Source organism: Manis pentadactyla, chromosome 14 (assembly GCF_030020395.1).
Source record: "Manis pentadactyla isolate mManPen7 chromosome 14, mManPen7.hap1, whole genome shotgun sequence".
Taxonomy (NCBI): Eukaryota; Metazoa; Chordata; class Mammalia; order Pholidota; family Manidae; genus Manis; species Manis pentadactyla.
In genome coordinates, this window is record NC_080032.1 from 63432770 (window position 1) to 63455393 (window position 22624).

Consider the following 22624-nt stretch of genomic DNA (forward strand, 5'->3'; position numbering starts at 1 on the left):
GCTCCCTTATGTCCCTCTTCTGTCCACCCACATGGCTGCCAGTGATGGCTCAATGCTAACAGTGCCCCTCAGCTATCCCCTCCCCGTAACATGTGTCTTCCCTGTCCCCTTGCCATTTAAGTCTGTGTTCAGCATTGAACAGCCTCAGGGAATGGGCTCAGCAAAGGCCAGTGGCGCCAGGCCCAGAGTGACAGAACACCCCTGTCTCCCCTCCAACATTACTCCAGGGTATCCTGGGCCAGGAGGGGCCACTCTCTGCTGACGTTGCCTGCCTGGACAGGGTGCAGTGCACATTTCCAGGACTCAAACCAAAAAGGCAAAACCAAATAAGAAGTTTTATCTTGCAGAGACAAAACACATAAAACCACAATCTCTAGCATGCAAATGCCAAATCCTCGTGTTCTTTTAGTCAAAGGTCTAAATGCCTTATCAGATGGGCGTCCTTCTGGGTTCACTTCAGAGGACACAATGATACCAGCTTTCTCCAACACCAGATTTGCTTCTAAAAACAGCCAGCCTCCCTTAGGATAAGAGCAGAACAGCGCCGGGAAGACTCAGTACATCGCATAATAGAAGCCAGCTTGGCTTGACCAGTAACAGATTAAACCTAGCCAAGCCAATTAGACAGAAATCCATAAGTTGATTTTCAACTAATCTTTACAAAGCCTGCTGGAAGGTGCTCCAGAAACACTGAGCTGGAAGCACAAAGACGGGAAACTCATAAGCAGAAACCCCACTGGTTTTTCCCTTCTCACTGTCCAGCAGCCAGGACCTTCTAAAATAACCACCAGCCCTTTGCAGACTGATGCTGGAGGCAATGAAAATCTCGGCCTTGATTACCTTGGCTTAGGTTAAAATAACAAGGAGGGGTGGATTAAACTAAACAAGATGGCATCCAGCAAGGACATTCCAGGACAATCTGCTTAAAGAAGAAAAATAGTATATTAGGTAAAATTTTGTGGACTGGCCAGGATTCGTGGAAAAGCTCTTGTTGGAACATTAACTGATATTTTTATTCATTTATTTAAAATTCTTCAGTTAAGATAGCTACCCTCCTATCATACACACACACACACACACACACACACACACACACACACACAAACACACATAATAAAGTCCATCATGGGTGTGTCATTCAAGACCCTTTAAGATCTGACCCCACATTATTTTAATCCAGACACATCTCCCCACCCATGTTCTGTGCTCAAGGCTAATATTCAGCTGGTATGATTGGATGTCAATTCTGCCTGCTTTCCAACCATTTCAAAACCAGGTGTACTTCCCCCAACTCATGATGTTTTCCATATTTTTGAGCCTCTGTGCATACCACTAGTATCTGTAATTTTCCTTTCTTTTTGTCCGCTGGCTGAATGAGTATTTCAATTTCCGTTGTAACTCAAGCACACGTGTCTCTGGGAGGACTCTCCCTCAGCCCAGTCCCACCACCTCACCAGGCAGAACTGGCATCTCCCTCCGCACTCCCCCAATGCCTTGCATGCCTCGCTGTCTTTGCTGCCTGACTTGCTCCCTAGGTGGGAAGCCCCTCGAAGCCTTGGGCATATTCCATTCTTTTCTGCATCCTCACAATTTTGTGTGGTGCCTATCCCACAGCAGATGATCAGAGATATCTGCTCCATAAATACAAACTTGTTTTCACAAGCTATAAAATAAACACAAAAAGAGGCAACAATTAAAATGTATGAGTGGAAACCATTGTACTCATTGATGGTGGGGTGAGATGGGACATGAAGAATAAGCATTTCCACACAGCAGTTCTCAGGGCTGGAATTTGCAGAAGAATTTGCAGAAAGTTGGTGTAAAAACTCATCAGTTATGAAAGCCCAATTCTAATAAAAATAATTACACATTTTTTTAACTTTCTATAATTTGGTAAAAGCAACACAGTCTGCTTAAGGGGATTGAAAACTGGGGGCTTAAGAATGCTCCCTTTATGAACCACTAAGAGGCAAGACAAGAGAATAACAGAAGAACACTTTGGTGTGACCCTGTCTTCTACTCGGGGTAGTTACTAAAAAGATTTATCCAGAAACAACCCATTATTAGAACATCTTATGTAAAAACACAGCAAAAGAAAGTCCTCATGGTTTATTTCAACGGCCCATATTTCAAGGCTTCCCAGAGATCCCCTTTTCTTAGGGGCAATAGAAGCCAACTGTGTTCAGCACTGTTGTAAAAATGAATTACAAGTTTTGATTGACCGTGTAAACAGGAAGTGATAAGGAGGAGAAGGGCCTGAGCTGGTTCCTCGCATGAGTCTCTATCGCATAGGAAAAAGAAAACAGGAGAAGTGTGGACAGAAACATAAGAAGGTTCTCAATATCCATCATTTGCCATTCATTCATTTATTTATTCATTCATTCAACAAGCTTTTATTGAGCACATTCTATATACTGGGCACCATATTTGTTGCTAGGAAACACAGGTAACAGGTTACTATGTCATCCTCCAAGAACTCCTAATGCGCAGTGGAGAAGGTGGACACGTAAACAAACCCAGCCAGGGGCATGGAGTGAGAACTGTAGGGCCAGCATTGACAGGACAGCGCAGCACTGGAGCAGGCATAGCACACCTTCACCAGCAGGCCCACGGAGGCATCACAGATTCACAAACGCTGGGCTTGATGAAGAACAAGCAGAAGAGACACTTGAAGGTTTGCCCTGCAGTTGGTAGTTGAGATCTTTCTCCCAAATCTGCTCATCAAAGTTCACAAACTACTTAGGAAATAAAAATAATAAGTGGAATTCCCTTCCAATCTATGTGGAATCACCTGGGGTTACACAATGTACTGGACTCAATTCAGAAACCCTGGAAGTCATAACATGAAGAACAGGCTTGAAGAAACCTTATTAAAAGTTTATTACATACAAATCAGTGCAACACCAGGACAGGTCAACAGGCACATTTTCTCCATCTCTGTGTGATTAAGGGAGACTCAGTCTTCACTTTTTCCCCACCCCCAGGTGAACTGTGAAATAGTAATGAGGAGGGAAGGACCAATGATGTCTTGAGGGGCCTGCTACTCAAGAATTCTAGTTATAACAGCAGATGTCAGGTTGAGAGTCTGATACAGACCAATCCCAGCAGCCCTCTTCTCTGCCTTGGGAACACAAGTCAGGGTCCTGGGAGGCTCAGAGGTGAGCCCTGCTCATGGCCACAGAAAAGGGCAGGAGAGTGTGACTTGAAGGCCTGGATGCTATGGTCTTCTCGAAAAATCTGCCCATTGGTCCCCTTCTATACCCTCTGGGCAAAACTCCAAACCCCAGAGATCATGGAGCCTCAACCAACATTTCCAAAACGTCTACCCTGTGCAGGCAGCATGCTCTCTGGTTCATAAAGTAATCTTCACTGTCAAGTGTTATGACTTCCTCTGTTCAAGTGAAAAAACTGAGTCTCAGAGAGGTGGAAGAATTTTCCCAGGGCCACACAGCTAGCAACTGATAAAGCTGGGAAAGAAGATAGTTTCTGATGCCAACCAAATTCAATGTCCTTTTGCCAAACAAAAATGTAAATATTCAACCCTAATGCAACAGCAACCCTTCCCCCTTCCTCATTGCTCTCACACATCTTAAGTTTCCTTTGCTGGGTCTTCTCCAATATTATTTCTAATCTTCTCATCAGAGGAGGAACTTTCACTGATACCAGCATCAGCATAAGTTCATACTGGTAGTTTCTCTCTCCAGAATGTCTTTGCTCACATACACATGTCTTCTATGGCTGGCGCGTTGAAGCTGACCCTGTTGTTCTCTGTCTCATTGCTCCTGTCTGGCCTTTATTTGTGCCATCTCAAAAATCTTACATCAGTGAACCTCTCTCAGCACTTTAAAACTAGGGAGAATGGATCTGATGAGATCTCCTGATTCATTCTGATTTTCAGGGAACACCCTGACTCTCTCTCAGTAAGTGGGTATTATGTGAACAAATGAATGACCTAGCTTACTCACTCTTGTTTACTTTATCCATCTGCACAATGGGAATGGGAGGGCCAGCTGTTCCTTCGCCATTCCTCCCATCCGTCCTTGCATCTGCCCATCTGGGCTACACTACTGCAGAGAGTGATGTGGAAGGGCAATGTACCCAGTCATGACTCAGAAGTTCCCAAGCCACTAATCACCGCCGAGGCCCTTTGTTTGCTTTATTCCTTTGCCCTTACATTTGCCCAAAGGCTTTGTGACTTCTGTGAAAAAGTCACCAAGAAGAACACACAATTAGGCTTCCTTACAATTAGGAATTTCAGAGACAAAGAAATAAAGAACAGAAAAAGGAGTAAAAATATGCAAATGCCAAGGACCCATAATGGGACTCTGGTTGAGCAACAACGTCGACTCTGAGCTTCCTGGTTGCTAGAGCAAGAAGAAAAATCAGAAAGTGATGGTGTTCTCAGTATGTTTTCACCTAAAGACTGCCTTCCAGTCATTCATTCATTCATTCATTCATTCCTCAACCACTCACTGGGTATCTCCTGCAGGCCAGGAGCCATCTATAGTACACCATGGGGTGTAGTATCCACATTTCTTTTCCCTTTTCTCCTAAGTATTTGTGGGGCAAAGGACTCCTAGCAGGGACAATGACAAGCAATGTATGTTTCAAAAGCAAAAAGAAAGAAATGACCTGTGACTCATACTTCCTGGGAAAACTGGAATGAAACCCTGGATGCTGCCTGAACTGTGGGAGAAGATGGCAGGTGTCTGATTATCTATTGGGATGACTCAATAATGCAAACAGGACAGCTCAGGGGAAAGGATTTCCTGGTTTCCTGAGCCCTTGCCTTGTGGCACACACTTGGGGCTCTGTGACAGGCTCAGTGCTGATGGTTGCACAGATACTCTGGCAAAGTTCATCCCTTCCAGCTAAGGCACCCTTGAGACCAATTCTATACATTCAGTCTCTGTTGGAAACTTGTACATTACCCAGTTAGGGTCCTACCATCCATGACCAAAGAACATCGGAGTGTGAAGGAATCTTAGGTGTCACCTAAGTCACAGCTCCATCTGAAGCCTTAGCCTCTTTTCCTCTTTCTTGGAGAAAGTGCTGCCTGGAGCCAGCTCTTCCCATTGCCCTTTATTCTGGGGTATTTGTTACAAAGCTTTATCATAGAAGTAGTTGACTATTACATGGGGTATTTTGCCTGAACTACCTAGATAATTTTACAAGTCGATCAATTTTATTGCTGCAGGAGACCTGCTCCTAGGAGGATAGCATTCTTTAATTATAAGCACTTCAAAATGAGGAATCTTGGCCCCCTGGGAGGGAGGCAGTAGGGGACAGACTGTCCCAGCTAAACCAATACAGCCAGGGTGTCCGGAGAGCTTTGATGAATGGTGACACCTGCAGATTCCAATTTTCACTTTGTCCTCAAGGTCCTCACTATAGGACCATCTCTTTCATTCATTTTTCTTCTTCATCAAACATTTACTAAGCATCTACTGTATGCCAGACCCTGTGGTAAAGTGCTGTGAATGAGTAAGACACAAATCAAAACTTAGTGCATAACAAGAATCCAGGCCATTGGTCTTCCACTGCATCACTTATTTATCTGATAACACGACGATACAACTTTATCAGGAGCTTTTGGAACTTGTCACTAAACTCCTCTTATAGGATTAAATTAGATCTACATTTTTTGCCAAATTCCACTCTGGAAAAGTCAAACTGCTGCAAGTGTCAAGAGAACTTTGCTTCCACTTCTTAAAGCAACTGAAGCACTTCCTCTCATCAGGCCCTGAGGAAAACTGCACAACTGGGCTGCGAGGTGCCTGCAGCAAAGGAGCTGAGAAGCCCCATTTTGGGGTTGGGGACAGTAATGATTAATGTCATGGCCTGCTCCTGGGCCAGCATTCTGTCCCCTGTTCAGAGATGGGGGATGGGAACTACCCTGGAAGTCCTTCTTGGTAAGCTCTTCAGGAAAAGGCTTGATATTGGAGATTCCCTCGAAAGCTCCCTGCGCTCCTCACAGGTTTTTGCAGCTTAATCCCTCATTCTCAGGTTTCCCTTTGTCTGGAGCCAGCCCATCCCCACCACCAATGTGGCCCCGAGGTAGCTCCCCACCCCCAAGGCCCCTCCCCCCCACTAACCCGGCCTCCCCCACTCCCAGCTTCCCTTTCCCCTTGGGACCCTCCCCCATGCCTGCTGGGCCCTGGGCCCTGGGTCCAGCTCAATTTAGTAAAATGTAAATATAATACATCTCTCCCTGCTGCCTCCCTCAACTGATGACCTGCCTTGCCATTACAGCTGACAGGCTGGGAGTGGGCTCAGCGCACTTCCTGTCTGCATGGGTGGTCCCGGGGATGCCGGGGAAGGAAGCTGACAGCCGAGAACAGGGCCAGGATCCTGTGTCAGGCACACCAGAGGGAGCGGCAGCTTCAGTTTCGCTGTTCAGGCCCTTCTAGAACTGGGGAGGCCTAGCCTGTTGGAAGGAAGGAGGAAACCTCACCCCACCATCCCTCCACCGAAGCCCAAGTTCTGACAGGTCCTAATGAAATTCTCTTCCTGGATTGTCTAGACAAGGGGCTCCACCCACCGTGGGTCTGTGGGGTGCCCTTAAGGAACCTGCATCACTCTCTGCACCTCCTGGCTTCAAGGTGCATCCAGCCGGATGGCTGAAGGAGGAAGCCAGCCCCGAAATACCTGGTCCTGGTCCTGAAACTCTTTATTCTTGTCAAGGCACCCCATGAAAAATGATTACATGCAGCCCTCAATTCTGTGGGCGCAGCCAGGTTGTGCCTGCTGAAACCTCCCTTGCTCTCTCACTCAAAAATAATCTAGAAATGTGAGAGAGAGAGTGACATCGACTGCTTTACCTCATATTTTTAAAAATGTATTAGTAGGAGTAGCATATGACTTGTGCCACATTGTGGAACTGGTGATGACAACAAACCAGTGGGTCACAACTATGCAAGGAGAAGCTCACCATTCAGTCAGACGCCCTGTAATGTCAAGGAGAAGAGTGGGGCTCCCAGAGACAGTGTGCGGGGCCCCAGGTCACCTGCTACATGAAGGCAGAGCAGCAGCACACCAGGTCTCCCCGACACACTGGCAAGGCGGGAAGGACAAACGCGGCGGGCGCTGCCCTACACGGATCATCTGAAGACAAAATGAGCCTTCACTTTGAAGACAGGCTTGTAGAGAAATCAGAAGCGGTGATACATTGATTATTACCAAGTCTTAGGTACCCATGGGCATGGAAGCAACAGTCACCTCCAGCAAGGCCTGGACACTCACGGACTTCACCCCCTCTCCCATCAAGCTATTCCCCGGGCTGCAACCTAGAGCACTTGGATGGGCTCACGTTACACCTTCTCTGGTTTCTCCTGCCTTCTCACTGGGAAGGAGTAATTAATAGGCTTGGGATGGCAGAGGAGAGAGGCAAAGGGGAGGGGGTGCAGCGGGGAGACATGCAGGGGGAGGAGGCAGAGAAACAAGGATAACCACCTTCCTGATAATCTACCCCCTGGGTTGTCAGCCTGCCACTAAGTGAGGACTGATGCCAGCGTTGCAAGTGAGATGTTTCAGCCTAGATTAGAGAGAAAGGTGAAGCTAGTCCCATGGTGCCCCATTCACTCAGCCACTCCTGTACAGGTTGCCCAGCGTGTTCTCAGGGCCCATGCCAGGGGTCCCCACACAGGGCCCTGCAATCTGAGGGACTGCCTTCGGGAAATCAGTTACCAACAGGCCTCACTCTCTCAGGAGGCAGCCAGTCTGAAATCCTGGGCAGGTAGGGGGCTAAATACTGAGGAAGGGGTGGGCGTGAGGTGGGGGCATGTGACCTGGAGCTGGTTTGGGCTAATGTGGTTGAGAAGACACAAGACATTCCAGGCAAGGGGGCTTAGCATGCAGGGTCAGGCATGAAAGGTGTGGGTGGGAGTGAGCCACGAGGTTCATTCTTGCCAGGCCAAGGCAGTGAGGTAAAGGGTCCAGGACCAAATAAACTGAAAGGATGTCCTGTGGAGGCCTGTTAAGGATATGGGAACCCAGGAAGTCTTGGGCGATGGCTGACAAGCCTAACACTAGCCCTCAGAAAGAACAAGAACTAGCACTGAGAGTTACCAGGGGCAGGAGGCTGAGAGGCTGAATGGAAGGAGCAGCTTCCAGAGGCACTCCAGAGGAGAACCGAGCTTGCTGGGACAAAAAGTGGCACCGACATTCTCAGCTAGGGCCTGGAAGGTGCTGGGGCCTTATGTGTGGGCAAGAACTCAGAAAACGTCCCGGGAACTAAGCCTCCAGGCAGAAGAGCTGAGAGATATTGCCCCTGAGATGGGATGCTCTCGCTGGCCTCATCTGAAGTCTCAGAATAGGGCTGTGGCGACAGCTGAGACAAAGCTCTTGCTCCCAGTCCAGCGTTTACTCTGCCTCAGTAGGTGGGTTCCAAAGCCCAAGTAAGCTCGGTGGGCGGAGCAACCACAGGCCCAGACCAAGAAGAGAATGGGCAGTTCTCTGTGACGTGTCTCTCGCTCAGGCGGGGGCTGCAAAGACCGGCCTCTCTGGAGCCGGCACTATTAGCGGCGTGTTTTCTATCCAATGAGGCCCTTCCTTGTAACTGTTGGCCAGGCTCTCCCTGCCACTAGACCTGGAGGTCCTGGAGGGCCCAGCTGTGTGTTACCTCGGTGTCCCGAGTGCCTGGCACAGGCCTGACCCAGCACTGCCCTCAGGGATGACCAGGAAGTGGGCACTGCAGAGTAAAGAACAAGAAACTGGAGTTGAGCTTAAATCCAAGTGTGGAGAGAGCATTCCACTCTGTCCACATCCGCTAATGGCTGGATCCCTGAAGGCACAGGAGCAAATCAAAACCAGAAGTGACTTTCCTTTGAGGAAAACCCTGATAATAAACCTGGTTCACTTTAGTCTTGGGACATGAAAATTGCTGCACATAAAGGTATATACAAATAGGTCCACATGCAAAGGGAGGGCAGCCCAAATATAGCAACAAGAGAGGTGAGGCCTCTGTTTCTCTGCCAAGGAAGGAAGGGGAGTTCAAGGGCCGTTCATTCAAGAAATATTTTGTCGAGCTCATACTGCATTCCGGGAACTGTGCTGAGTGTTCTGCCTACAGGAATAAGGCTCAGTGTCTGCCCCCAGAGCACCCATATTTTCTTCTCCACCAAGCAGGTGTAGGAGAAGAGAAGAGCTGAGAATAGGAAAACCACAAAATGCTTCCAAGAGATGTGTGTGAGCCTGAACGACTCAGCACGGACAGGCTGCAGGCAGTGAGTTCAGCACCAGCGGGTGCAGACCCAGTAGCACGACAACCAGAGCAAGGAAGCCCTCGCATGATTGCCGAGGGGATTTGAACTTTATCGCAAAGATAGATAGTCAGTAATGCTCAAGGGTCTGGATGGCATTTTAGAGAAGCCCTTTTTAGAAAGTGAGACAGGGAAAGGGAAGAGGGATGAAAATCTGGGATGCCCTTGCAGTACTTCAAAGGGCCTACAAGGGGACCCATGCTTCTCAGCAGAGGGAAGGAGCCATGGATAAGAGGCTCAGGATGACACTGAGCAAGCCTCTGCCCCGCCTGAGCCCATGCAGAGGCCGAGAATCATGGAGAAGGAGGCAGGGTCCCTGCCAATGCATGGATGCGCCTCCTGAACCCGGGAGTTCAAATCTGCAATTCAAGGAGACAACTTGGGCACAGGGGCAAGGCTGTTGATGTCCTTGTCTCTGGGGAGACCTGCCCCAGGCATTTCTATCAGCTGGAGGACTCCTACAGGTCTTGGTGGACAGAGCCAGAGAACAGGAAAGACTGACGGCCCTGGACTCTTTGAAATAATGATGGACTTTCACTCCAAACGAATGAATAAGAAAATATGCACTCACCAATGGCTCTTCTTTTCTACAGTTTGACAGGATATAAGCTCATGACTAAGAAAAGTGAGATTTCCTCTAATGACGATGTGAATGACAGAAGAAATTCATCTTGTCACCCACATTAACGGCCTAAGGGCCTCAAAGCTTCATGGGCAGCAGTTAAAAGGCAAGAAGAAGGCTTTAAGGCGGATAATTGAATTCCTGAGTCAGGACCACAATAATGATTGTATTTTGCCTGACTAGAGAACAAAAGTCTGTGGGTTTTAGATAAACACATGACAAAAAAGAGCCCATCTGAGATGCCAGACTTGTCTAGAGCCCTCAGGGCTTAGCGTTCTCTGGAAGGCCAGACATCTTGGAGTGTTTATATCTCAGGCTTCTGAGTGTGATTCTTAGATTTGCCTCAGTCTGGTACCCTCGGCCTTTAAACATTGCTGCCCAACCCTACACTACTGGGGTGGGAAGAGCCTCCAGAGCACTACATTCAGGGGCTTCAAATTGTAGCCAATTCCTAAATTAAAGAGCAGGAAATTGGACCCTTGACATAACAATGGCAGCTAATGTTCCCCATGAGCCTATGCAACTAAGCACTGTTTTTTAAATCCTCTGTATTCATCACCTACTTCTCAGAACAACCTTCATCTAACCCGCATCTTAGATGAGGAAATCGGGCCTTGGCTGACATTACGCCTCAAGCCCAGAGTCCTGTAAGCAGCTGCAGCAGGCTCAGGATGGGAAGCCTGGGGGTTTGACTCCACAGCCCCCCAGCCACACTGCTCGCTTGGTCAAATTACTCTGTAGCCCAGTCTTTGACTATACATGACAGCAAACACTCCCTGAAAGAGTGAAGAGGATAACCAGAAAGAATCTAATTCAGAAACATTATCCTTGCACTTATCTAAAAGAATCACGTCTCTAAAATGATCTACAGCTTCTCAAAATGGCCCAAAGGATTCGGTGAGTGAGTTTTCTGTGGGACGCAGCCTATAAAGCCCGCCTGTGATCCAGGCTTCCTCCTCCGGACAAGACTGAATCAGCAGCCAGTGAACTGTCCACCGAATCAACATCAACCTGAATTTCAGGAGACACGGTTCTGGTCTCTGTGCTTGTTTCTTCCTCTGGGCATGGAGTAAGTGTTTATGATGAAAGTATGAATGAATGAATAAATGAATGAGTCCACCTGTGTTGTCTCATTCCTTCCTCAGTCTTATTATCCGCTTCTGCGCTTTGCAGGCAATTTCCTCAAGGGAAAGGGATCTCACACATAATCACAGCCTTGGCCACAATTTTACCCCTGCTCCCTCCAGCCTGAGATGAAATGCAAATTTGTCAGGTCTTTAAGGTTCTCTGTTAACCCAGGTCTTTATCTGAACCCTCTTTGCCCAAAACCACAATTTGTTTTGTCAACAGTTACTCATGACCAGGGAACTCTTCATTTGCCAGTCTTTTTCTGTAGAATGCTATCTCTTACTCTTATCATTAATATATAGACCCTCTGAACCAAAAGGGACCTCGGGAATGGAGTCTGTTCTCCTACCTAGATCTGGAAACCTCTTCAGAACACAGCTGACTCAGCACCAACCACATCCTACTTTGAAAATGCCACTTAAAATTACTAAAAACTTACTTCTATTAAGAAACCTTCTCTCATTAATTAATACATTCATTCATTCACTCATCTTTGTTTATCAGACATATTGAGCTGTTCTGTGCCAGGAAATGTGCTGGGCTCTGTAGGCTATGAAGAGGCATGAGCCACGGTTTCTACTCACTGCGCTTCAGAATCTAATAGACTGGGTCTGCAGAAGAACAGATATGTGAGCAATAGTGCCATAATTCTGTGAGATACACCATCAGCGTGTGTACCAAATGCAATGGTGGGACAGAAGAGTAAATAAGTAAAGTCCGCTCTCAGAAGGAATGGGGCATGGTCTGGGAAGATTTCCTGGAGGAGGCACTGAGAATAGCTTAAAGGATGAGTCTGGAATATTCAGGTCAACAGGTGGAAGGATTTGGTCATAGGGTTCTGAGACTTTCAATCTTACTGCACACTGAGCATTCTTTCACATCACATGACTTTAGGATATTCAAAGAATCTGTACTCCCTAGAAGAGTATTTCATACTTTGCCTGTGGCTAGGTGAATTGCTCCAATCCTTTCAGAAAGCAATGTGGTAAAATAAATCAAGAACCATATAATGGTCATATCTCAGATCTAGTAATCATGCCTGTGGGAACCTCTCTTGATGAAAACAATTACTAAATGTGGAAAAGATTATATGCATGAAGATAATACATATTTGATCATTAAAATAGGGCAAGGATTGAAAAACAAGCATCCCGTGTGCTTCACTGGAAGATAGGTGATGATAGGTGCATATGATCACAACTTGATTTTTCAAATACTAATAAAAGGTGGGCTTGAATGAGGAAGGTTTGGCAGACATGCCCCCTTCTTTTCTCTATTTTCCAATTTTCTGTTACATGGTTGTTTTATTCCCTTATTACCTGTAAGTAGCTGTTTGTTTGTCCCTGTTTCTTTGTATAATCCATGGAATGAATTTCCATCTCTACAGTCTTGGTATGAACTTCCTTCAGAAGTCACCAAGTCTCCTAGTTCTTGTTTTTTTCTTCTCATTATTTTATAAGTAGACAAATTTGAACACATAGTGGGTGTGTACTCAGTGCCATAGCAGCTGACAAAGTGTAGCACATTTTCCTAACTGGCTTCCTATGGCCTCAAAAGAGACAATGCATGACACTTAACCCAGCTTTTATAGACACTCTTCTAAGTACTTCACAGATACTAATTCATTAAATACAACAATCCCATTAGGTAGACACTATCATCACTTTTTTTTTAACAGCAAAAGCAAACTGAGACACATAAAGGTTAGCCACTTACCCAAAGCTGTCCAGCTAGTTGGTGATAGAGCCAGTATTTGAACCCAAGCATCTCTGCTCTTAATCACTCCAAAGAAGCAGCTCTGAAATAACCAGCTAGCTAGACATACAGGCAGACAGGCATGTAAAACCTACACAAATAACTGGGTGAGGGGGTTGGGGAACTGGGGTTGGAGGCTAGAGGCAGGGCTCAAGGATTTCTAAGGGAAGCCCCTTCCCAAATGGAATCCTCAATCTCTGGCAAAAATTTCTTTAGAGAGGATGGCAGACAGAATGGCATCTGAAATATGACCAATCAGTGCTTTGTAAATACCTGGTTCGGTGCTGGAGAGGGATTAGAAGTTGCACTTAGCTAAAGGTGAAGAGCATGAAGGAGTTATGTGTTTACAGAAACTGGGTCTTGATATTTTCTTTGCCTATCGTTCTTGAAACAGACATAATAATTGTTTCTTCTCTGGGGAGTTTATTTAGATTACAAAGCTCAGACTCTACCTGGAATTTTAGATACCCCAGAGCTAGAACAGACCTTTTGTGTCCATCTAAACCGGACCCTATCCATCCCTTTATCCTTAACACATATGTACACGTTCTTATAAACAGAAGAGGGTAAATATCCATTAGGAGTAATGAGTGAGGCACGTGGTGCACAGAGACGCATTGGTGGCCCCCTATTAAAAGTGATTAACCAGAGGAGGCAGGAGCCATTATGCAAACACAATGACAGGTCCGATGATATTAAGTATTGAGTGACTCTTTTGTCGGATTGATTGAAGCTTCTCTGTACGTTCCAGACTGAGTAAATGTTTAGATGATATATCTGACCTCTCGGTCCTATGTTTTTAATTCATTAGTTCCAAGTCTTGGAAGATGCTTCTCAAATACACACCCCAATAAAAGAGCAGGATTATTCAAAAGCAGCTAAGAGTTTGGAGGCAGTTGGTCGAGGCTGGGACACTTCTTATAATGGAGAACTCATGGCTTCCAAAGCACATGTGAAGAGACTGTGTGCTATCAGCCTGAACTACATACACCCCTGCTCTCTAGTCTATCCAAGATCAACCAGAGGCTCTGTAAGCCGAAATCTACCTCTCATCCTCTACATAAAATAGGCCCAAATTTTTAGAAAAAAATTTTATCCAGCACTACGTAATCAGAGACGGAGACTCTCCTATATTCACCATGTCAAAGATGTATATATATATCCTTGTTCCAAGTGCCATAGGACTACTTTACTTTTCTTAATGGAAACTCCGTATTCTTCGATTTCAGACTTCACTATTTCCCTTTCCACTTTATCAATGATAGAAACTATGGGAAGAGGGCTGAGAGACCAAATTTCTCATTTCATAGATGAGGAGAGGAAGCCCAAGGAGAAGAGGGCATCATCCTAGTATCAAGCTGGTAACAATTGGTCCTGGAATGGTTTTCATTCTGACCCCCTCCCCAACAATTTCATGTGGCACTGAAGGTGACATTGTATAGCCAGGAAGCTCAAGAAGAGGCAGAGGCTGCCCCAGTCAGCTCCCTAAGCCTCTCCCTCACCTCCCTTCCCTTGCCTGAACCTGCCCCCAGTGGAAGGACAGATCGCTGGGTCTTACTCATTTCCATGTACTCTGGAGTCAGCCCAGTGTATGGCTCCAAGCTGTAGTCTAGGTCCCATTGCTCTGGATGCTTTGAATGGGCAGAGTCCGTTTCTCCAGGTTCTGTCTCATCTTTCAGCTTCCGAAATAGTTTCTTAAGTTTTCTGGAAAAGAAATGGGCAGTCACCAAAAACCTCTGAGGGATAGTGTTAGTTCTGCAGACAGAAAGGGGCAAGGGCCTAAGTTTAGACACTGACGCCATCTCTGATCCAAAGACAGATGGACACTAAGGGGGCTACTTTTCTCTTAAAGGCAAGTTGAAGAGGTCCTTTACCAAGACCCCCACAAAAGATCAAGTTTCTTCCAACCTAAAGAAACTGAATTCTTCCTGCTATTTGATAAACAACAAGAGGGTTTGCCCTTCCTGCCAAATACTGAGACCATCCTATCATCTAACAGGTGATCAATCTACCCTTTTCATGGGGAACAGAGAGTGTCCTGAAAGTAGTAAAAAGATGCTCTCCTCCCAGCTCAAATGTCTTCAATTCTTAATAACATAAACAGCATCATAATTCCATGAAAGCCAAACTAAACACTGTCTACCATTGCTATGGATTGAACTATATCCCTCAAAAATTTGTATATTGAAGCGCTAAACCCCAGTGTGATTGTATTTGGAGATCAGACCTTTTAGGAGGTAATTAAGCTTAAAGGAGATCATAGAAGGTGGGGTCCTAATCCAATAGGATGGTAGCTCTAGAAAAAAAGAAACAGAAGGTGATCTCTCTTCACCATGTGAGCACCCAGTGAGAGGCAATCACTTGCAAGCCACCAACAGGGTCCCTACTAGACACCAAACCCTGCCAGGCCCGACCTCGGAACTCCCAGCCTGTAGAACTATGAGAAAATTAATTTCTGTTGTTTAACCCACCCAGTCCATGGTATTCTGTTATGGCGGCCTGAGTAGACTAAGTCAACCACATTCAGGCGTTTATTTGTCTGGAATGAGAACAAGATTATAATGGCCCAGCTTTTCAGGGTTGGTATGAGGACTAAGTGAACCAAAGTTTATACAATTCTTAATGCAATAGCTGAACACAGTAAGCATCCCATAGATGATAGCTATTATTTTTAATATTAAATGCTAAAATATGCCTGAGGATATAGTCTTTTCATTCTTCCCATTTATACTGTACGTAATATTTAGAGAATGAAATTAGGTGAAGAACAAGGTATCAATTCTGCTAATCAACTAAGAGAAAGTTTCTAGGAGAGAGTTGGGAGGAGAACTAACAGAAGAACAGTCAGAGTCACAGACTTGAAGACTTTAAGTAGATTTTGAAGTCCATGCTTCACCTGGATTCAGGAACCATGACACACACACATCCTCACACAAGATCAGCCAGTCCCTGTGTGCTGTTTCCAGAGGAGTGCTCTCGACATCAGTAGGCATCTCACTCCGTTATTAGAAAGTGATTCTGACAGTTAGTAGAAATCTAAGGGCTCAAAATGACGTTTTGATCAGTGTCTTGTTTAGTATTATTTGCCATCAGAAAGATGTAGTACAGTGTAGTGCATAAAATCTGATCTTTGATGTCAGAAGATATATGTTTAAAATCGTTTCACGACTCACCAGCTGCATTTTCTAGGGAAAGAGATTGAAACTCTACAAGCTTTAGTTTTCTTATCTATAAAATGAGAAGATAAGTATTAAGTAGGCCATATGGTTCTCAAAGGAGCTAATCTATATGACAAGCTTGACTTAGGGCTTGGTACATGCTAAGGGTTCAATAAATATAACTATTATTGTCCCTATCATCATCATCACAGAAGGATTTAAAGAATGATTTGAGAGCCACAGAAGCAGCAGTAAAATATTTCATAAAATAGAAAGCAATAATTGTTATAATAAGAACTTGAGGAAAACATAGAAGGAACCTAAATATTCTGAAGCCAAATAGTGTGGACTGGTTGAGACCCTGTCAGAGAGTCAGGAGAGAGGAAAGAATGAAGGAAAAACAACAAAAAAGAGAGAGATAAAAAAATTAAAAAGTGGAAGGAAAACAAAGAAGGAAGGAAGGGAGGGTAGGAGGAGAGGAGGTCTAGAACCAGAATTCAAACTGAGACTTTTCCTCCAGATACCAGCAGTCAGAAAACTTGGCCAAATCCTTAATAACGAGCAATTAGTGGTTTTAATTAAACATGGAAAATTGAACACAAGTATATCCCTAACCACTTCTAAAATACTACTAAAATGATAGGGAATGAATTTAAAAATGCATACAACCACAAGGTAAAATAAAATAGTCGTGAACACAGTAGTGTATGAGCAATGTTAATGCATATCTTGTACAACAGACAGAGGATGAAGGAGTTAGAAAAGCTCTGGTGGTTGAATACCAAGTGCCTATAGTGAAAGACAACAGAGAAAAGCAAGCCAATTCATGCTGCAAAATCTCAGAAAGGCTCAGGATTTTCAGGTACCAGGTATCACCAAAGGTAGGAGGCAGTGATCAGTCAAAATAGTGCTGAAGAAAAAGTAGACCTTAATGTCTCTGAATACCCATATTACCTGGGTGACTACCACCTCACTATGCATCAATAAGAGCAAAATTTTCATTTGGAGAAAATTAATTCTCATTGGAGAAACTGTAGATCTGAAATAAGTCCAATAAAATAATGGAAAGCTAAAAATCGATGAACGCTCAGAAAAAAAAAAGAAAAGATAAATGAATAATACTTGTCTAGGAATTCCAACACTTAATCAGAAAGAGAAGACAGAAAATGATAGGCAAAAGAAATGTAAGAAAATGTCTCAGACATGAAGGACATATATTTTCTGATTGGAAAGACCTCTTAAGCATAATGGAGAAAAAAAAAGGGCCTCCAACAAAGCAACATCAAAATGAGATTTCAGAACTCTAAGAATAATGAAAATGATTTTAAGAGTTTTCATGCCCAGAGGGACAAACACAGATTCTCTAAAAAATTATTTGGAACCAAAAAGATATTAGAATTCTCAACATCAGCCCTTGATCCAAGAAAATTCTAGGGAAATGTATGAACACTGAGACAGCAAATGGTTTTTAAGCACAGAATTCTATACCCAGCCAAAGTATGCATCAAGTGCAAGGGCATAATAAAGAAATTTTCAAGTAGGCAAGATTTCAAAAAAAGATATACTTCCCATGTATCCATTCTCATGAAGGTCCTGGAGGATGAATTTCACCAACCAAGGATATAAACCAAGGTAAGAAAACAACACAGAACCCAGAAAACAAGGAATCCATCAGAAAAAGGAGTTGTTGGATCTAACTGGATTGCCAGCTGAAGAGAAGATTTAGTGAACATATAGTTCTGATTTGAACAGGAGAATGGAGGATTCCTAGAGGATGGTCCTTCCAGGAAAAAATTAATGTGACCAATAAGATATCTGACTAGCTGGGAAAGTAGACATTTAAACAAGTGTTACCAATAAAGTGTAAGTTCAGTGAAGGGAGGAGTTTAGGTAACTATAAAACATAAAAGAAACCTAATCTGACCTTAAGCAGGGTAAGTTTTCCACAAGGAAGAGACACATAAACCAAATGAATGATGAAAGATGATAGAAGCAGTGTGAGAAAGAGGGAGAGTGGTGGGAGGGGTAAAGATTTGCTCTAGGCACAGGGAATTAGTTGGGCAACAGCCAAAGACAAATGTGAGAATGGCTGAGAAAAGACTGGAATGAGTTCAAATGCTTGGAGTACAGAGCCTGAGTGAGAAAGTGACCAAGGATAAGACTTAAAAGGTAGCATGAGTTATGGCATTGAAGAAGGTCTGTTGAGCCACAGGACGTGGTGGTTCAGAGGAGTTATATGGTGGCAGAGTCTAGGGGGCCTGAATGGACATGAAGAGGAGACAGACTGCGATGTGCTTAGTGGGCAGAGGTAAGAAGCTGGTGGTGGACTGTACGCTGGAAGGGAGGGAGGGTGAGGAACCAAGGCTGAGTCCCAGGGACTTTGGGAGTGTGTGGGGGGGGTGGTACAGTTTGCTAAGATAGGGTCCACTAGAGAAGTGGCAGTTTTGAGGAGGGGAGGGAGCAGCTGACATGGAGGATCCCATGAGACAACTACTAGGAATGTCTAGCAGGCAGGTTTCATATGGGTGTAGAGCTCTGAATACAAGTCTGGATAGAAGCTAGAGCTCTGAGAATCATATGGACGGAGCAACTGAAACCCCAGCAGAGAACACCACCTGTGGATGGAGCAGAGAGGAAGGGATGCAAAGAAGGAAAGCAGTCTTCAAAGGGCAAGGCAGGAGCAGTTATAGGGACAAAGGCCAATGGCAAGGCCATGTGACAAGGAAGGCCAGGGCAGAAGGGAGCCTCAGGGTGGACTCTGTAGTCAGCAGCACAACACTCTACAGGTGGGTCAAAAATAAGGGGGGGTGGAAATCTGCAAATAGTTTCCCTCCTGGAACTCTCAGTGACCATTTAAAAAAATTAATAAAGAAAATCCCTCAAGAGCAGGATTTAACAGGAATCCTGCAAGTTGTATGACATACAGATGGGCCATTTGGAAAACTTCAGATTATGATTCTGACCGTATGATGCACTCACTCGTTAAAATAACTCCTTTGATGTTACCCCTTGTCCTTTTCGTCTGTTATTTTTCTGTCCCTTTTTAATGACAGGTCTGAGAAACTCTGCCCAGAAAGCTCAGAGCCCTTCCTCTGTTTGTGCCCCATGTCTCACCCCAAAACCACGGCAATCATCGGTCACACCTGGGGCCTCCCTGCCACAGGAATCTGGGCTCCAGGCAGCCTTTCACAGATCCTGGGTCCACAGGCCTTCAGCCCCATTAGAGAAGGCAGAACCAAGCCTTAAATGGGCCAAAGAAGAGGAACATATCAATCTCTGAGCTATGTATTCTTTTTCTTGACACATGACAAGGTTCAAATTTGCTCCTTAAATGTCTGGATTCATGGCCAGATTCCATTGTCTTTGAGGAGAACACAGACCTCTTTTCCCCGTGATGGCTTTAAAGAGAGACTGTTTTATGTCTTGAAATGTAATATTTATTACATTTACCCAAAAAAAAGCAGAAAGTTTATAAAACCTTATTGGCTGTGTCCAGGGGTATATTACACCTATTTGGGGGGTGTCATCTGATGCTCTGAGCAAGCATAAGGATGGGGAGACATTTTGCCTGTGGAAGTATTGCTCTATCTGCTCTGTCTCAGAATTTGTCCAGGAAAGAATTTGGTACTTGAAAAAGGAACCTTTTCACACACACACACACACACACACAATCCATCTCTCTGAATGATAAATGGCCAATTTCCAGTTTTCCTTCAAGGAATACTAGGGCTGTTTGAGATAAAATTATAGCAAGGAGCTGGGATATGGTATGGTATGTTTCAGGGGCACCAGGCAGTTTGGGTCCAAAGTCTATCATGCCCAAAGATATCTGGGAAGGCAGTGCATGTGGTGGAGGCTGGGAGGATGAGGGAAATCCCTGTTAACGGACTCAGACACTGAACAGCACAAGATCAGATTCTGCCATCCCACTCACCGTGTCTGAATTCAGTAATCTCAGAAGGAGCTGCAGTGAACATCATTCTGAGGCCCATGATGTTGGAAACTGTCCAGCACCTCTCTGAAAAGCACCTGCCACAAGTGTGTCAGGCCCCAAGAGCCTGGGGTGGCATGAGTGGGGACCGTCCAAGGCCAGACCAGGCAACCCAGCTCTATCTACTCTCATGGCCTTATTAGTTACAGAGCTGCCTCTAAAGAGCCAGTGCCATCAGTTTTACTGCCTCCTTTGAAGCATTTCATTTTTCCATCTCCTGGTCTCTGGACCAGGCTGAATAAAGGTGGATGTGCTGGAGGTGGAGCCAAGATGGCAGTGTGAGTAGGACAGTGGGAATCTCCTCCCAAAAACATATATATTTTTGAAAATACAACAAATACAACTATCCCTAAAAGAGAGACCAGAAGACACAGGACAACAGCCAGACTACATCCACACCTGTGAGAACCCAGCACCTGGTGAAAGGGGTAAGATACAAGCTGCAGCCTGGCGGGACCCGAGCACCCCTCCCCCCAGCTCCCGGCGGGAGGAGAGGAGTCGGAGCGGGGAGGGAGAGGGAGCCCAGGACTGCTAAACACCCAGCCCTAGCCATCCGCACCAGAGTGCAGACACACAGTGCATGCATGGGGTGCTGGAAACTAGGGAAGCAGGACAGTAAGACCTGTGGGCAGGTCCCGCAGCCGGCACCTCTGGGACAAAGAAAAGCAAGTGCTTTTTGAAAGTCTTAAAGGGACGGGGACCCCACAGCTGGACGGAAGCATCCCGGGTCACAGTCCAGCATCTGGAAATTCCAGGGAACTCCGGGTGCACTAACCCCCTGGGCAACAGCTCTGAGACCCCTCACAGAGGTAAACAGCCAAACAGCCCCCCGTCCATTACCCCTTCTGGGCCCCGCCATAGCAGCAAGGGAGCTTCCTCCATACCGGCCGGGCAAGATACAGAGACCCAGTCTACACGCAATTGCCCAACACCAGCCACTAGGGGTCGCAGTTGTCCCAGTAAAGAAAGGCCAGGGCCAAGTGGAAAAAGTCTTGGCTCTCCCAGCTGACAAGACGAGTCAATAGCATACCACTGCACCTATCAACATGAAAAGGCCAAAAAATTTGATCCAGACAAGACTAACCCAGACAGCTTCGACATCTGCTACATCTTCCCCTGAGAAGGAATCTGGGGAGATAGATTTAACCAATCTTCCTGAAAAAGAATTCAAAACAAAAGTCATAACCATGCTGATGGACTTGCAGAGAAATATGCAAGAACTAAGGAGGGAGAATACAGAAATAAAACAATCTCTGGAAGGACTTCAAAGCAGAATGGACGAGATGCAAGAGACCATTAATGGACTAGAAAACAGGGAACAGGAATGCAGAGAAGCTGATGCAGAGAGAGATAAAAGGATCTCCAAGAATGAAAGAATATTAAGAGAACTGTGTGACCAATCGAAATGGAACAATATCCATATTACAGGGGTACCAGAAGAAGAAGAGAGAAAAAAAGGGATAGAAAGTGTCTTTGAAGAAATAATTGCTGAAAACTTCCCCAAACTAGGGGAGGAAATGGCCTCTCAGACCACAGAGGTACACAGAACTCCCATGACAAGGGATCCAAGGAGGGCAACACCAAGACACATAATAATTAAAATGGCAAAGATCAAAGATAAGGATAGAGTATTAAAGGCAGCCAGAGAGAAAAAAAAAGGTCACCTACAAAGGAAAACCCATCAGACTTCTCAACAGAAACCTTACAGGCCAGAAGAGAATGGCATGATATACTTAATGCAATGAAACAGAAGGGCATCAAACCAAGAATACTGTATACAGCACTATTATCATTTAAATATGAAGGAGAGATTAAACAATTCCCAGACAAGCAAAAGTTGAGGGAATTTGCCTTCCACAAACCACCTCTACAGGGCATCTTACAGGGACTGCTCTAGATGGGAGCACTCCTAAAAAGAGCACAGAACAAAACACCCAACATATGAAGAAGGGAGGAGTAGGAATAAGAAGGGAGAGAAATAAAGAATCATCAGACCATGTTTATAATAGCTCAATAAGCAAGTTAAGTTAGACGGTAAGATAGTAAAGAAGCTAACCTTGAACCTTTGGTAACCACAAACTTAAAGCCTGCAATAGCAATAAGTACATACCTTTCAATAATCACCCTAAATATAAATGGACTGAATGCACCAATCAAAAGACACAGAGTAATAGAATGGATAAAAAGCAAGACCCATCCATATGCTGCTTACAAGAAACTCACCTCAAACCCAAAGACATGCACAGACTTAAAGTCAAGGGATGGAAAAAGATATTTCATGCAAACAACAGAGAGAAAAAAGCAGGTGTTGCAACACTAGTATCAGACAAAATAGACTTCAAAATAAAGAAAGTAACAAAAGATAAAGAAGGACATGACATAATGATGAAGGGCTCAGTCCAACAAGAGGATATAACCATTCTAAATATATATGCACCCAATACAGGAGCACCAACATATGTAAAACAAATACTAACAGAATTAAAGGAGGAAATAGAATGCAATGCATTCATTTTGGGAGACCTCAACACACCACTCACTCCAAAGGACAGATCCAACAGACAGAAAATAAGCAAGTACACAGAGGCACTGAACAACACACTATAACAGATGGACCTAATAGACATCCATAGAACTCTACATCCAAAAGCAATAGGATACACATTCTTCCCAAGTGCACATGGAACATTCTCCAGAATAGACCACATAC

The 22624-nt window shown here is 44.9% G+C and overlaps 1 protein-coding gene across 2 annotated transcripts in view; it reads right to left on the reverse strand.

The window, feature by feature from the left end:
- Positions 1-22624, reverse strand: part of ANO2 (anoctamin 2) — a 283607-nt gene that overhangs the window by 18329 nt on the left and 242654 nt on the right. For both annotated transcript variants that reach the window (XM_057491702.1, XM_057491703.1), the window contains exon 18: positions 14324-14469. In XM_057491702.1, coding sequence (XP_057347685.1) covers positions 14324-14469 — 146 coding nt within the window. The remainder of the gene's footprint in view (positions 1-14323; positions 14470-22624) is intronic.